Source organism: Dermacentor albipictus, chromosome 9 (assembly GCF_038994185.2).
Source record: "Dermacentor albipictus isolate Rhodes 1998 colony chromosome 9, USDA_Dalb.pri_finalv2, whole genome shotgun sequence".
Taxonomy (NCBI): Eukaryota; Metazoa; Arthropoda; class Arachnida; order Ixodida; family Ixodidae; genus Dermacentor; species Dermacentor albipictus.
Genome location: NC_091829.1, coordinates 118946262 through 118959004, shown reverse-complemented (window position 1 = coordinate 118959004; position 12743 = coordinate 118946262). Strand labels below are relative to the sequence as shown.

General features: G+C 50.4%; 1 protein-coding gene across 1 annotated transcript in view; it reads left to right on the top strand.

Annotated features, from left to right (window-relative positions):
* The window catches only part of LOC135911248 (UV excision repair protein RAD23 homolog A-like), a 59804-nt gene that overhangs the window by 16225 nt on the left and 30836 nt on the right, over positions 1–12743 (top strand). The window contains exons 3-4 of the mRNA XM_065443441.2: positions 5110–5189; positions 11123–11340. Coding sequence (XP_065299513.1) covers positions 5110–5189; positions 11123–11340 — 298 coding nt within the window. The remainder of the gene's footprint in view (positions 1–5109; positions 5190–11122; positions 11341–12743) is intronic.

Genomic DNA, 12743 nt, shown 5'->3' with positions numbered 1-12743 from the left:
GCAGCGCATTTAATTTGCTAGAGAGCCAGGTTCTCTGTAGAATTAATACAGCACGAAAAACACAGCACACATGTGACCCCTTACCATGATTTTTGTGCTGTTCTGTACTTATGGACAGTTTTCTGTGGCAATAAAGAGAAAGCCACAGGGGCAGAGTTTCTGTAAATGCCTTACTGCACCAAGTAGTCTGGCAGCTTTTGACAGCACTCTTGCTTTCCTTCAGTGGATACTGAATCAGCATTGCTTTCATGTGCAGCAGTGTTCAGTTCAGTTCAGTTTCATTCCTTAAAGGCCCCCATTTCAGGGGGTGTTACATAAGGGGTGGGATTACATTTGTAGTGAGGAAAACAAACGGCGATGGTGATTTAACATTGAAGGTGATCTGTTACGCGTTCTTGAAAAGCAGGTGTTGAAGCGATGGCGACGATGTCATGGGGTAGACCGTTCCAGTCCGTGGCTGCTCAAAGAAATAACGAAGCTGAAAATGTAGTAGTACGTGATAGTGTTGCACTTGTGAAATTCGGAAGAGAAAAGCAGCAAAATAAGTTACATTTAGCAATCACTTTTGTCTTATTTTTATGTTATATGTAAGCTGTCTGTGTTTTCTCTTCCTTAATTCAGATAAGAATGTGGAACTTTTTTCAAGAGTACTTGCATTTGTGCATGCTTAGCCTTTGTAGTTTTCCTTTGACGTCACAGAAAGCTGTCTGCAAGTACACTTACGTTTCTAAATATGCCGTAACCCACCGTGGAGGCGCAGTGGCTGTGGTGTGGCAATGCTAAGCCCGAGGTCATGGGATCTAAGCTCGGCCGTGGCAGCTGCATTTTGACGGGGGCGTCATGCAAAAACACTCGTGTGCCATGCATTGGGTGCACGTTAAGGAACCCCAGGTGTTCAAAATTAACCTGGAGTCCCCCTCTACAGCCTGCCTCATAATCTTGTCATGGGATCGAATCCCGGCCACGGCACCCGCATTTCAATGGGGGTAAAATGTGAGAATAGCAGTGTATTTTGATTTAGGTGCACATTAAAGAACCCCAGGTGGTCCAAATCTCTGGAGTCCCCCACTATGGCGTGCCTCATAACCAGATTGTGAATTTGGCACGTAAAACCCCATAATTTAATTTTTTTTTCCCTCACAATTGATGCTTCAGCTTTTGGGTGAAACTGTGGCATTTTTCTATCAAGACAGGGATCAAGTGGAATAATCATCCCCCTGATGCCATACTTCGTGTTAACTCTGCTCATTTCAAGGCCACCATTGTGTTGTTTTTTGTCAACGTCAACTAACTTGTTCTTTTGAACTTCCTGCTCATGTAAAACCCTGTGCACAGACATGGTCCATGAGGTATTGTCAATAAGTACATAAATAAAAAAAGCAGCCACTTCTGCCAGCCCACTGAGTGATTGGGCGTAGCAAACAACACTGCCTGCACCTATTAAAAAACACACGCAACATGTTGCACTGGGCACTGCTGGAACTTCCTTGTCACCAGTGCCATGAACCGTGCAAGTTTCGAACATGGCCTGTGTCTGCACACATTTGTAGACAGGCTGTCACCTTGCAACCTGTGCCCATGCACTGTTGGTGCAGCAAGGTTGGTACAGTTCCTTTGAATGCCTTGAAAGCTGTTGTGCATCAAAAGCCTGATCTTGAAACCTTGAAAACCTAAATTTCTCCCACTGCTTTACCCCAGTGGTTGAGGGGTTTTGATGCTGAGAGTGCAATGTTGCAGATTCAGATCTAGGCCACAGCTACCACTTTCCAATGGTGGCATAATTAACAGAACCACTCGTGTAGTTTCGTGCAGCACTGTGAAAGCTACAGGTGCCTCAACCAATCGGGAGGGCAAGAACTTCCAAAGTCCAAGCTACACATACTGGTGCTGATGCGTGAAAGCTCTCACCCATATGCCTCCCACATGCACAGATGGTGCAGTATAGACTATACACGGCGAAGCGCAGTGCAAACACAGATATCCAACATTTACACATGCTCAGAGATGGCATTGACCAACATGGCGGCACCCATGGCTGCTCCCGCTTCAGTGTGACTTTGTGTGATGGCTACATTCTGGCTCGTGTTGATCACCAAGAACTATTGAAATGAGCTTTCATTTTCTCTAAACCCACCTGAAATGTTAGTTATGAGCACGTAGCACGTCCAATTTGCGAGATCGTTCTGCAATTCCGGCGCCCGTTGCCGTAACGAGACGTGTCTGCACAGCAACAACAGGATTATGGTGGCCGACCAATCCGTAGAGAAACACATATATGACTGACCTGTTTGGAGCGCATTTCGCCACTTCTTAGCATCATTGCGCAAAAGTGGCACTGTACTCAATACAATGGTTCTCGGCAGTGCATGTCGTCTGGTACTTGTGGCAGATGGCATGCAACATATAAAGCACGCAGCGTGAAAAAATTTCATCTGTAGCCGTCCGTTTATTCAATAAGGAGATACAGGTCTCTGTTATTGCGTGTTTGCAAGTTGCTAAGAAATGTTGAAGTTCTACGATGAAAAGGTGAGCAGCAGGGCTAGGGCCATCTCCGGTGGAGAATAAGCAGAGTTCACACCAAATAGTGGCGGTATTTCTGCTTCAGAGAAGATACACTAGCACACTTATTTCTTCGCTCTGAACTGTAAATCACGGGTACCTAAAGCAGCATGGTTCTTAGCGCCGACGAGAGCAGCAGCAGACACCGGTTGTGGGTGAAGGGCGCTTTTAGGAACAGCTCCTCAAGCACGATTTCACCCATGTTGTGGACTAAGAAATGTTTACCAAAGATGCAGTAATTTGGCACTTCCGCTCATGTCTATAATATGATGCCTGCGAAAATAAGAGAGAAAGTTTTTTGGGACTGGGATCACCCAACATGATTATGACCGCGAACCCTCAGACAGATCAGAGCAACAAGCTGCAAATGAACCCTGCATAAATTACAATGTCACGGTTTCTGTGCCGGCGCTTGCAGAACTTGTCATCGTGTACATGTTGCGTCATGCTTGGTCTCTGGATCTGGAAGTTGAACGTTTTATGGCTGGTGCATTTCCTCTTCGAGCGAATTTAGTTTTTAGGATCACGCTCAATAAAGCTTCCTTGAATTTGCATTCCCGTAAGTTAAACTAAATGTCTTGAAGGGACGCACACCAAAATATCCTGCAGAGGTGCTTGTGTTTAGTGTACGTAAGGCGAAAAACGCTATTCTAAATTTATCTTCTCGAGACAAATATTAGTGCTCTGGCTGCCTCACAAAAATACGAAACAATGTCTACAAAGGCGAAAATGTGCGCCAAGTGGATATGTGCTGGCGCGCGTCTTGTAGGTTGAAACCACCATTAGGCACTAGGCGCGCCAGACGCGAGGTGCATGGGTGCGAACTTTCACATGCCGTCAAGCGTACATGTAGTTTGGCCTTAAAGGTATCCATCTGTGATTAGCTGTCCAGCGTGTTGTTGTCTCGCTCAGGTATTCGCATTTGTAGGCCTCGCAGCCTTGTCCCTGCTGCACAGAACTATTGAGACAAAATGTAGGTGCAGTGCTGAGCAATTCAAACACTACTCGAAGTGCATGGCTGCTGCCGCTTTTTGCGCCACCAGCGGGCGCTGGAGACACCAAGCTGATGTGTTGTGGTATGCATACCTGGCAACGTTTACAGTTTTATTGTTAAATGCCCCATTTCTTAACCCTTGTTTGCGATTGTCGTATTTGCTCAAATATTTTATCATTTTCCATTTGCACATGCTTTATGCAAAACCAATTTTGAGAAAACACAGTGGCTCAATGATTTTTTATGGCACAATCTTTTGGACCAATTGATTGTACGGATCTATCGCATGGCAGTGACATCAACTGAGAATCACTGCGCAGCGGCAACCGAATATTCAACAGGCGTTTTTGAATATTTAATTAATGAACTTTGTGAACAGTTCTACTTGTCTGTGGTTCAGATCACTGTTGCTGTGACTATGTAGAGCAGAGTGGCTGTGCATGGTGTACCTACAAAACAAAGTATGCGAATCTTGAATAAACAGCGAACATAGAGAATAATGAAATAATAATTCGTATTTTTCACCGTTTTGTAGCATTTATTGGCTTGCATTGTTGTGGTTTTCAAATGTTAAGGTTGGTAGGTCTCTGGTGTACGATAAAAGTGAGAGCCTTTGTGGCACATTGCGACCACATTTGACCCCCCAGCAATCGCCCAGCGCTTGCCAGTGACACGAGAAGCACTGGCTGCCATTCAGTCTTATTGCATTATCGCTGAGCGCTACATTGGTATTGGCATTTCACAGCGGATTACAAGAACGCCAGCTGAACCCAAACCATTTGGATTGTGGTTTGGCTCCAAATGACCAAAATTACTCCTTAAATGTTACCGGGTGGTTTAACATTATAGACTAGGCCCTCTGCATCTTCTTTTCTTGCTGCACTGTAGATTAGAGAGCAAGCAGCGGTAGTCAATATTCTAGTTGAGTTGAAGGTGAAGAAATGCAGTTAGGCAGGACATGTAATGCGCAGTGCATTCCTCAATTCTATTAGAATTGAGGAATGTACTCCAAGGGAGGGGAAGTGCAGTCGAAAATGGCAGAGAATGAGGTGGTGCCATGAAATGAAGAAACTTGCAGGATGTCTGCTGGTGCAAGATGAGGACAATGGGAGATTGATGCAAGAGGCCTTTGTCCTGTATAGTTGACAAAAATAGACTAATGAGTATGATTACGCCACTGCAGGTGTTACGTGTAACATTGAAGCAACAGCAACAGCGCCTCTGTTGGTGGGAAGGCAGGTTCTTCTGAAAAGGAGGACATGCTAGGTTTTGTTTGAATCTTCAGCTGTTCTCGCAATGCACAGCGATACAGTACCTTGGAGACATGATCATCACCTGAACATCACACTTATCTGTTTGCAATCGCCAAACTTGGTGTAGGACCACATTAATATCAGACGCACTGCAAACATTTCGGAACATAGCTTCAACATTGTACATAGTGTGTCTATTGGAAAATTATGACCTACTTGTACTGCCAACAACTACCATTTTATGTGGGTAATTTGGCTCACATTGTTGCTCTGATGCGTTTTTCCTGCTCCCCTCTTGCGCAGGCAAAATCCTCAGCGATGACTCCAAAATGAGCGAGTATGACATTGACGAAAAGAAGTTTGTGGTCATCATGGTCACCAAGGTGAGGCACATGCATCAGCATGGATGTGTGTGATGGTTGCAATGCTCTGTATGAGACTGCTAGGTGAATTGCTCTCATGTACTGTCGAACATGAAAGTATGCCATTCTATAATCTTTCTTAAGGCTGCTCTATAGGCAAGTGTTAAGCATTGCTGGAGCAATAGATTGAGGTACTCGGGAACTTCTACCATTTATATTGCTACGGCACAATATGTCCGATCACGAAAGGCCAGCAGTGTGAAGACGACGACGACGATTAGATGCTAGCGCGGGCTGTTGCCTCTTGGCCTAGCGCGGCGTATTTTCCTTGTAAATATATTTGTACATAGCCTTTCGTCTGCGTCATCCTACGTAACATATCTGGTGGAGGTGGACGTTCCCTGTACCTCGTCACGGAGCTTCGCGGTGGACGGTATGTCGAGCCTTCCTTCATGGCTCCCGGCGACGACAACCCGACTCCGCCAGCTCCGACACCTGCTGCCCCTTCGACGACCTACATCACTCTCCCCGCTACCCGTGATCCTGGCGTATTCTCGGGCCACGATGGGGAAGACGTCGATGACTGGATCAGCCTCTATGAACACGTCAGCCGCAATAACCGGTGGGACCCTACTATTATGCTGGCCAACGTAGTCTTTTACCTCGGTGGCACACCTCGAGTTTGGTATCGCACGCACGAAGATGAGCTCACCAGTTGGGATTCACTTAAGACACAGCTTCGAGACTTGTTCGGCAACCCCTACGGTCAAAAACTTGCCGCGCAGAAGGCGCTTTCCGGCCGTGTGCAGACGCCAACAGAGCCCTATGTCATGTACATTCAGGACGTCTTGGCTCTGTGCTGCAAAGTCGACACCCACATGACTGAGTCAGACAAGGTTTCCCACATCCTCAAAGGCATTGCCGATGACGCCTTCAACTTGCTCGTTTGCAACAACGTAGCCACGGTGGATGCTGTTATAAAAGAGTGCCGCCGCCTGGAACTCGCCAAAAGCCGACGTATTGACCAGCAGTTTGCCCGTCTGCCCAACACCCCAGCGACATCTTCCTGTGCCGACGCTCCTCGTCCCAACAACACTGCCGATGTTACCAGGATCGTCCGGCGTGAGATCGAGGCCGCCTATCCGGCTGCCTTTGACTCCAGTCCCAACACATCTGCAGTCACGGTCTCACTGATCCAGGCAGTTGTCCGCCAGGAGTTTGAAAACATGGGTCTTCACACCATCTGCTCGGCCCATCGCCCTGATACCCGCCCGGCCCATTGCCCTGATACCCGCCCGGCTTCTTCGATTTCGCCCCGTCCCGCATCTTCTTACCCACCACGTTTCCGCAACCCATCTGAGTGGCGCACTGCTGACGACAAGCCTATTTGTTTCCACTGCCATCGAATCGGGCACATTTCTCGGCACTGTCGTAGTCGCTGGAGTTCCCCGATCCGGTCTACTTACACTGCCTACTCTCACCCCTCAGGTGGCCCTTCTCGTCCCTATGCCGCACGCTCCGATAATGCCGCCACTGATTCTCCTGCAACGAACCGTCCCTATTCTCGTTCGCCTTCGCCCCAACGACGACAATCTCGCTCTCCCCAGCCCCGTCGCTCCTATTCGCCGACTCCCTTCGGGCGCCGCTCCCAGCCGGAAAACTAGACGATGCAGCGCCTCGAGGTGACGCTGCATTGCTCCCTACGCCGCCAAATCCTCTACCGACTTTGCCCACTCATCTGAACCTTCTTGACGTGCACGTCGACGGTGTTTCCGTGTCTGCTCTCATAGACACTGGGGCGCATTTGTCCGTAATGAGCGCTGAGCTTCGTAACCGGCTCAAGAAAATTATCACGCCCGCCACGACGCCTGTTGTCCGTGTCGCCGATGGCGGAACAGCCCCCGTAATTGGTATGTGTACCGCCCGCGTCTCCTTCGCCGATCGCTCAACAATCATGCTATTCACAGTCATCGCCCACTGTCCCCACGACATCGTCCTCGGCTTAGACTTCCTCTCCGCACATTCTGCTCTCATCGATTGTTCCGCCAGTACTCTCCGCCTTGACCTGCCTGTTCTGGATCCTACTGAACCACACCCCAGTCGCCTCAGTTCCGCCGACTTCGTTCGCTTGCCACCTTCGGCACTGACCTACGTTGACCTAGTGTCATCCCCGCCAGTCCCCGACGGTCACTACATCGCGGCTCCTATGCAAGACGTCCTCCTTACACACGGGATCACAGTACCCCATACAGTTTTATCTATTACGGCAAATTGCGTCTGCCTGCCAGTGGTCAACTTTGGCTTGACGACACAAGTGCTGCCACGTGGGATGTCTTTGGCCCAGCTTTGTTCGTTCGAGGATCACTCAGTAGCATCCATTGCAGTAGACGACACTTCATCCAATACTTCTCTACCATCGCAGTCGACAAATTGTTCCATCGCTGACTTACGGAAAATGATTGTGCCCGACTTGCCCTCCGAGCACGCTCGTGAACTCTACCGCGTTCTGTTTTCCTACCACGATATTTTTTACTTTAACGATCGTCCTTTAGCCCAAACTACAGCTGTCAAACATCGCATTAATACCGGCGATGCCCCTCCTATTCATCGCCGCCCGTATTGAGTGTCACCAGCTGAGCGTCAAGTTATTCACGCAGAAGTTCGCAAAATGCTTGCCAAGAACATTATTGAACCGTCATGTAGTCCTTGGGCGTCACCGGTTGTGCTGGTAAAAAAGAAGGATGGCTCATGGCGCTTTTGCGTGGATTATCGGCACCTTAACAGGGTTACCAAAAAGGACGTGTACCCCCTACCTCGGATTGATGACGCCCTTGACTGCCTCTACGGTGCTCGCTATTTCTCCTCTATTGACCTTCGCTCCGGCTATTGGCAGATTGCCGTGGACGATCTCGACCGCGAGAAGACTGCCTTTGTGACACCCGACGGTCTTTATCAATTCAAGGTGATGCCGTTCGGCCTATGTAACGCTCCTGCCACTTTTGAACGCATGATGGACTCCCTTCTTCACGGTTTCAAATGGTCCACGTGCTTGTGCTACTTGGACGACGTTATCGTATTCTCCCCAACGTTCGCTACGCACCTCGAGCGCCTCTCAGCAGTCCTGGACGTTTTTCGGCGAGCCGGTCTGCAACTCAACGCATCGAAGTGCCAATTCGGCCGTTGCCAGATTACCGTCCTTGGACATCTCGTTGACGCGAACGGAGTGCAACCGGACCCAGGCAAGATCCATGCTGTTACGCACTTCCCTGTTCCGACGTGTGTCAAGGATGTGCGCAGCTTCATCGGCCTTTGTTCGTACTTCCGCCGTTTCGTGAGAAATTTCGCCGCCATAGCACGACCACTAACCGACCTTTTGAAAAAAGACTCTCCTTTCCAGTGGGGCGATAACGAGGCCTCTGCATTCTCTCATCTAATCGACATTCTCACAACGCCTCCCGTTCTGGCCCATTTCGATCCTTCTGCGCCTACCGAAGTCCGTACTGATGCCAGCGGTCACGGAATTGGAGCAGTACTAGCACAACGCCAGCGTGGCCACGACCGTGTTATCGCTTACGCCAGCAGGCTCCTCTCACCCGCGGAGCGCAACTATTCCATCACTGAGCGTGAGTGTCTGGCCCTAGTTTGGGTGGTTGCGAAATTCCGCCCATACTTATATGGCCGATCCTTTTCCGTTGTCACAGACCATCACGCGCTTTGTTGGTTATGCTCATTGAAAGACCCTTCAGGAAGACTTGGTCGCTGGGCCTTACGCCTCCAAGAATATTCGTTCTCTGTCACCTACAAATCTGGCCGACTACACAAGGACGCTGACTGCCTGTCTCGCTACCCGGTAGACGAGCCTGACGACGCCGACAGTAGTACCGCCGACGGCATTTTCTCTGTGTCTGCCTTCGCTAACATCGCCGATGAGCAGTACCGAGACCTATCGCTGCGAGTACTCATCGAGCGTCTGCGCTCTACACCTACCGACGCATCCGTTCGCCGTTATGTCCTCCAGGGCGGCATTCTGTACCGAAGGAGCTTCCTCCCTGATGGCCCTGATCTTCTTCTTGTCGTGCCAAAACATCTACGACAGGCTGTGCTCTTTGAGATGCATGACGCACCCACTGCAGGACATCTTGGGGTAACCCGCACGTACGACCGCGTCCGCCGCCGCTTCTATTGGCCTGGTCTCGCTCGCTCCGTTCGACGCTATGTTGCTGCCTGTGATCCCTGCCAGCGTCGGAAGACACCTCAGGTGCTACCTGCCGGTCATCTCCAGCCGATCACCGTCCCTGTGGAACCGTTCTTTCGTGTTGGATTAGACCTGCTCGGTCCCTTTCCCACGTCATCCTCTGGGAACAAATGGGTAGCCGTCGCGACTGATTACGCCACCCGATACGCTATCACTCGGGCTCTCCCTACCAGCTGCGCCACTGACGTCGCGGACTTTCTCTTGCGTGACATTATCTTGCTTCATGGCACCCCGCGACAGCTGCTTACTGACCGTGGTCGAAACTTCCTCTCGAAAGTTATCGCTGACATTGTGCGTTCCTGCTCCATTCAACACAAACTGACTACTTCATACCATCCTCAAACCAATGGCCTGACAGAGCGGTTAAACCGTACTCTTACCGATATGCTGGCCAAGTACGTTTCCAAGGACCACCACGACTGGGACATTGCCCTTCCTTACGTAACATTTGCGTACAATTCTTCCCGGCACGACACCGCCGGATTTTCTCCCTTTTATCTCCTGTACGGTCGCGCGCCTACCTTGCCCCTAGACACGGCACTTCCTCCTGCTGCGGTCTCAACAAGCGAGTATGCGCGCGACGCCATCGCCCTCGCCGACCATGCACGCCAGCTTGCCCGTGCTCGACTTACGGCCTCACAGACCACTCAGCAGTGTCAGTACAACGCCCGCCATCGTGACGTACAGTTTTCACCTGGTGCGCTCGTGCTCCTGTGGTCGCCCTCTCGTCACGTCGGACTTTCAGAGAAACTTCTTTCGCGATACACAGGGCCCTACCGCGTGCTGCGCCAGGTGACGCCTGTGACTTACGAAATTGCTCCTGTGGGCTCAACCTCGTCCTCTCCTGTGGCATCTAGTGATGTCGTACACGTCAGTAGGCTCAAGGCCTACTACACTGCTTCCGAGTCCGATCTTTAGTCGCTCCGGGACGGCGCTTTTGCAGCCGGGGGTAGTGCTACGGCACAATATGTCCGATCACGAAAGGCCAGCAGTGTGAAGACGACGACGACGATTAGATGCTAGCGCGGGCTGTTGCCTCTTGGCCTAGCGCGGCGTATTTTCCTTGTAAATATATTTGTACATAGCCTTTCGTCTGCGTCATCCTACGTAACAATATGGCACCAGGAGTTTGCTTAGTGTTGCAAACAGCTCGAAAACGGGACAGTAACACTAAGGCAACATACGACATGAGCGTCAACTTCCTACTACCGATTTTTTTGCGCAGTGGCAAGAGATATAGGAAGTATTTGGCCACTCTGCAATAAACATTAGTTGGAAGTCGGACCGCATGTTGTACGTTACTTTAGTCTTATTGTTCCGTTCTTGCACTGTTTGTCGCATTTTGTGGTGATACCAACAAGCCTGTTTAAGCACCATTTGCAGTAAGTTTGCTTAGTTGCTGAGAGACTTGCAGTGGAAGACCTCGGGTCACGTGAGATAACGGCAGATACATCGCCCACTCATTGAAATATTGTAGGTCCATTCATGCTGCTCTTTCGTTGCAGCAGAGCCCTATACAGCAACACTAGGTCGGTGGAACTGATGCAGATGAAGGGCTTTGTCGGCTTTGATTTCATGATTCCTGTATAGTTGCATGCTTGTCTGCTACAATAGGGCTATTTTCCGTTTCCTGCAGTGGCTACACCAATGTAGCTATAGTGGCGCTTTTTTTTTTTTTTTTTTTTTGTCTGCCATCTAGCCCAAACAGTCGATTGATGCAACGGCCACGACACCGGGGCCTGGTGCGACATCAACGGTGGCATCTGCAGGGATGGCAAGCGGCACCGCCACACCTGCGGCTGTGGCAGCAACTGGAAAGCCGGCTGCAGAAGCGCAAAAGCCTGCGGAGGCCCCCAGCGGCGCCTCCAAAAGTCCAGCGCAGTCACCGACACATTCTGCGGCAACCACACCTACCTCGTGAGTCAAGCTAAAATCATAAGGGCTGCAGTATCATGGGCCTAACCGAAAATTTGTAAAAGTTGTTCTTCGAGGTATGGGGCTGAAAAATTTGACGTAGTCAACAACAGCTTTTCTGGACTGCTGATTTTTCGGACATGCCCGATAATTTGGGCACTTTCGCGGCACCGCCGCATACCCCATAGATTCATTGTATAAGAAGGTCTGAAACTTTAGACGTAAAGAACCTTCGCCGTCCAATTTTCCAGACTTTTTGTCATCACCGCAGGTCTGAGATGGCGTTATCGAAGCCACCACCATCGCCATTTTGATTATCTGGCCGCTTCGAACTGGCACTCGCATACAGATCCATTGGCAGCCGTAGCCATGGGAGAGGCTTTTTTCACTACTCGTTCATCTAGGGTGGGACTTCTGTGCCACCACCTTCAGCGATGTCACACGTCACGTGTGTGGTAGCTTTTACCATGAGGCTGTTAGCCTGAGGCTGTTAGCCCACGGGCACAGAAGGTCGAACGCCTGCCTCGGGCAGCAGGCGGCACGACAGACGGGGGCGGCGTTCTGACCGGGCAGCTGGGCGTAGAGCTCGGGCCCGTAGCCCGACTGCTCTCGTCCTGCCCACGGGCACAGAAGCTCGCCGGCCTTGAGCAGCTGGTGGCACACTCAGCTAGACTGGTGACGCACAGGAACGGGTTGGCAGGAGGCCCCAGTCGGGTGAAGTCCTGGTGGCTCGGGTCCGGAACCCGGCGTCCTGTCTTCAACTCCCGGTCCATTGGCCGACCTTCTCCTGGCGTCGCTTCCTGGAACTCTCCCGGCGTCTCCCCCTTCTGCCAGCGCGCCTCGCCTTTTCTTCTGTTATGGCTGATTAGTCATTTTCCGATTGGCTGCCTGACGCCTCGTGGTCTTTCCTAATTAGTTGGCATTTTACTCTTGTTTCCTTGCGCCGCGCGTTCACGTGCCGGACGCTCTTCGGCGTCGTTTTCCTCCAGCAAGGAATTCGTCGTGGCGCGCACTCCTTGTCTGCTTCTGTCCGTCCCGACCGCCGCACCATGTCACACACTACACACATCACACACATACTTCTGGGACCGAATAATGCGCTGGAGGAGGCATTGAGCAATAAAGCATTGCATACCCCCTTCAGCTGTTGCAGTGGTGGTTTTCAACAGCTTCGCTGAACATCCACTTTCTCAGGGCTTGGGATGGCGAGTCAATTTCTATTTTTTTTCATTTGCTTGGCTTGACATGCGTGTTTCCAGTGCGCATCTTTATTTGCTGGCTCGTTTTCGCGCGCTTTCTGTTTGTTTGTTTATTAACATAGTGCAAATGGCATTGGTGTGTCGACAACAAGCGATACTATTGATGCTCAGGCACTCATTCTTACAAGGCACTTGTATAACTTAAAA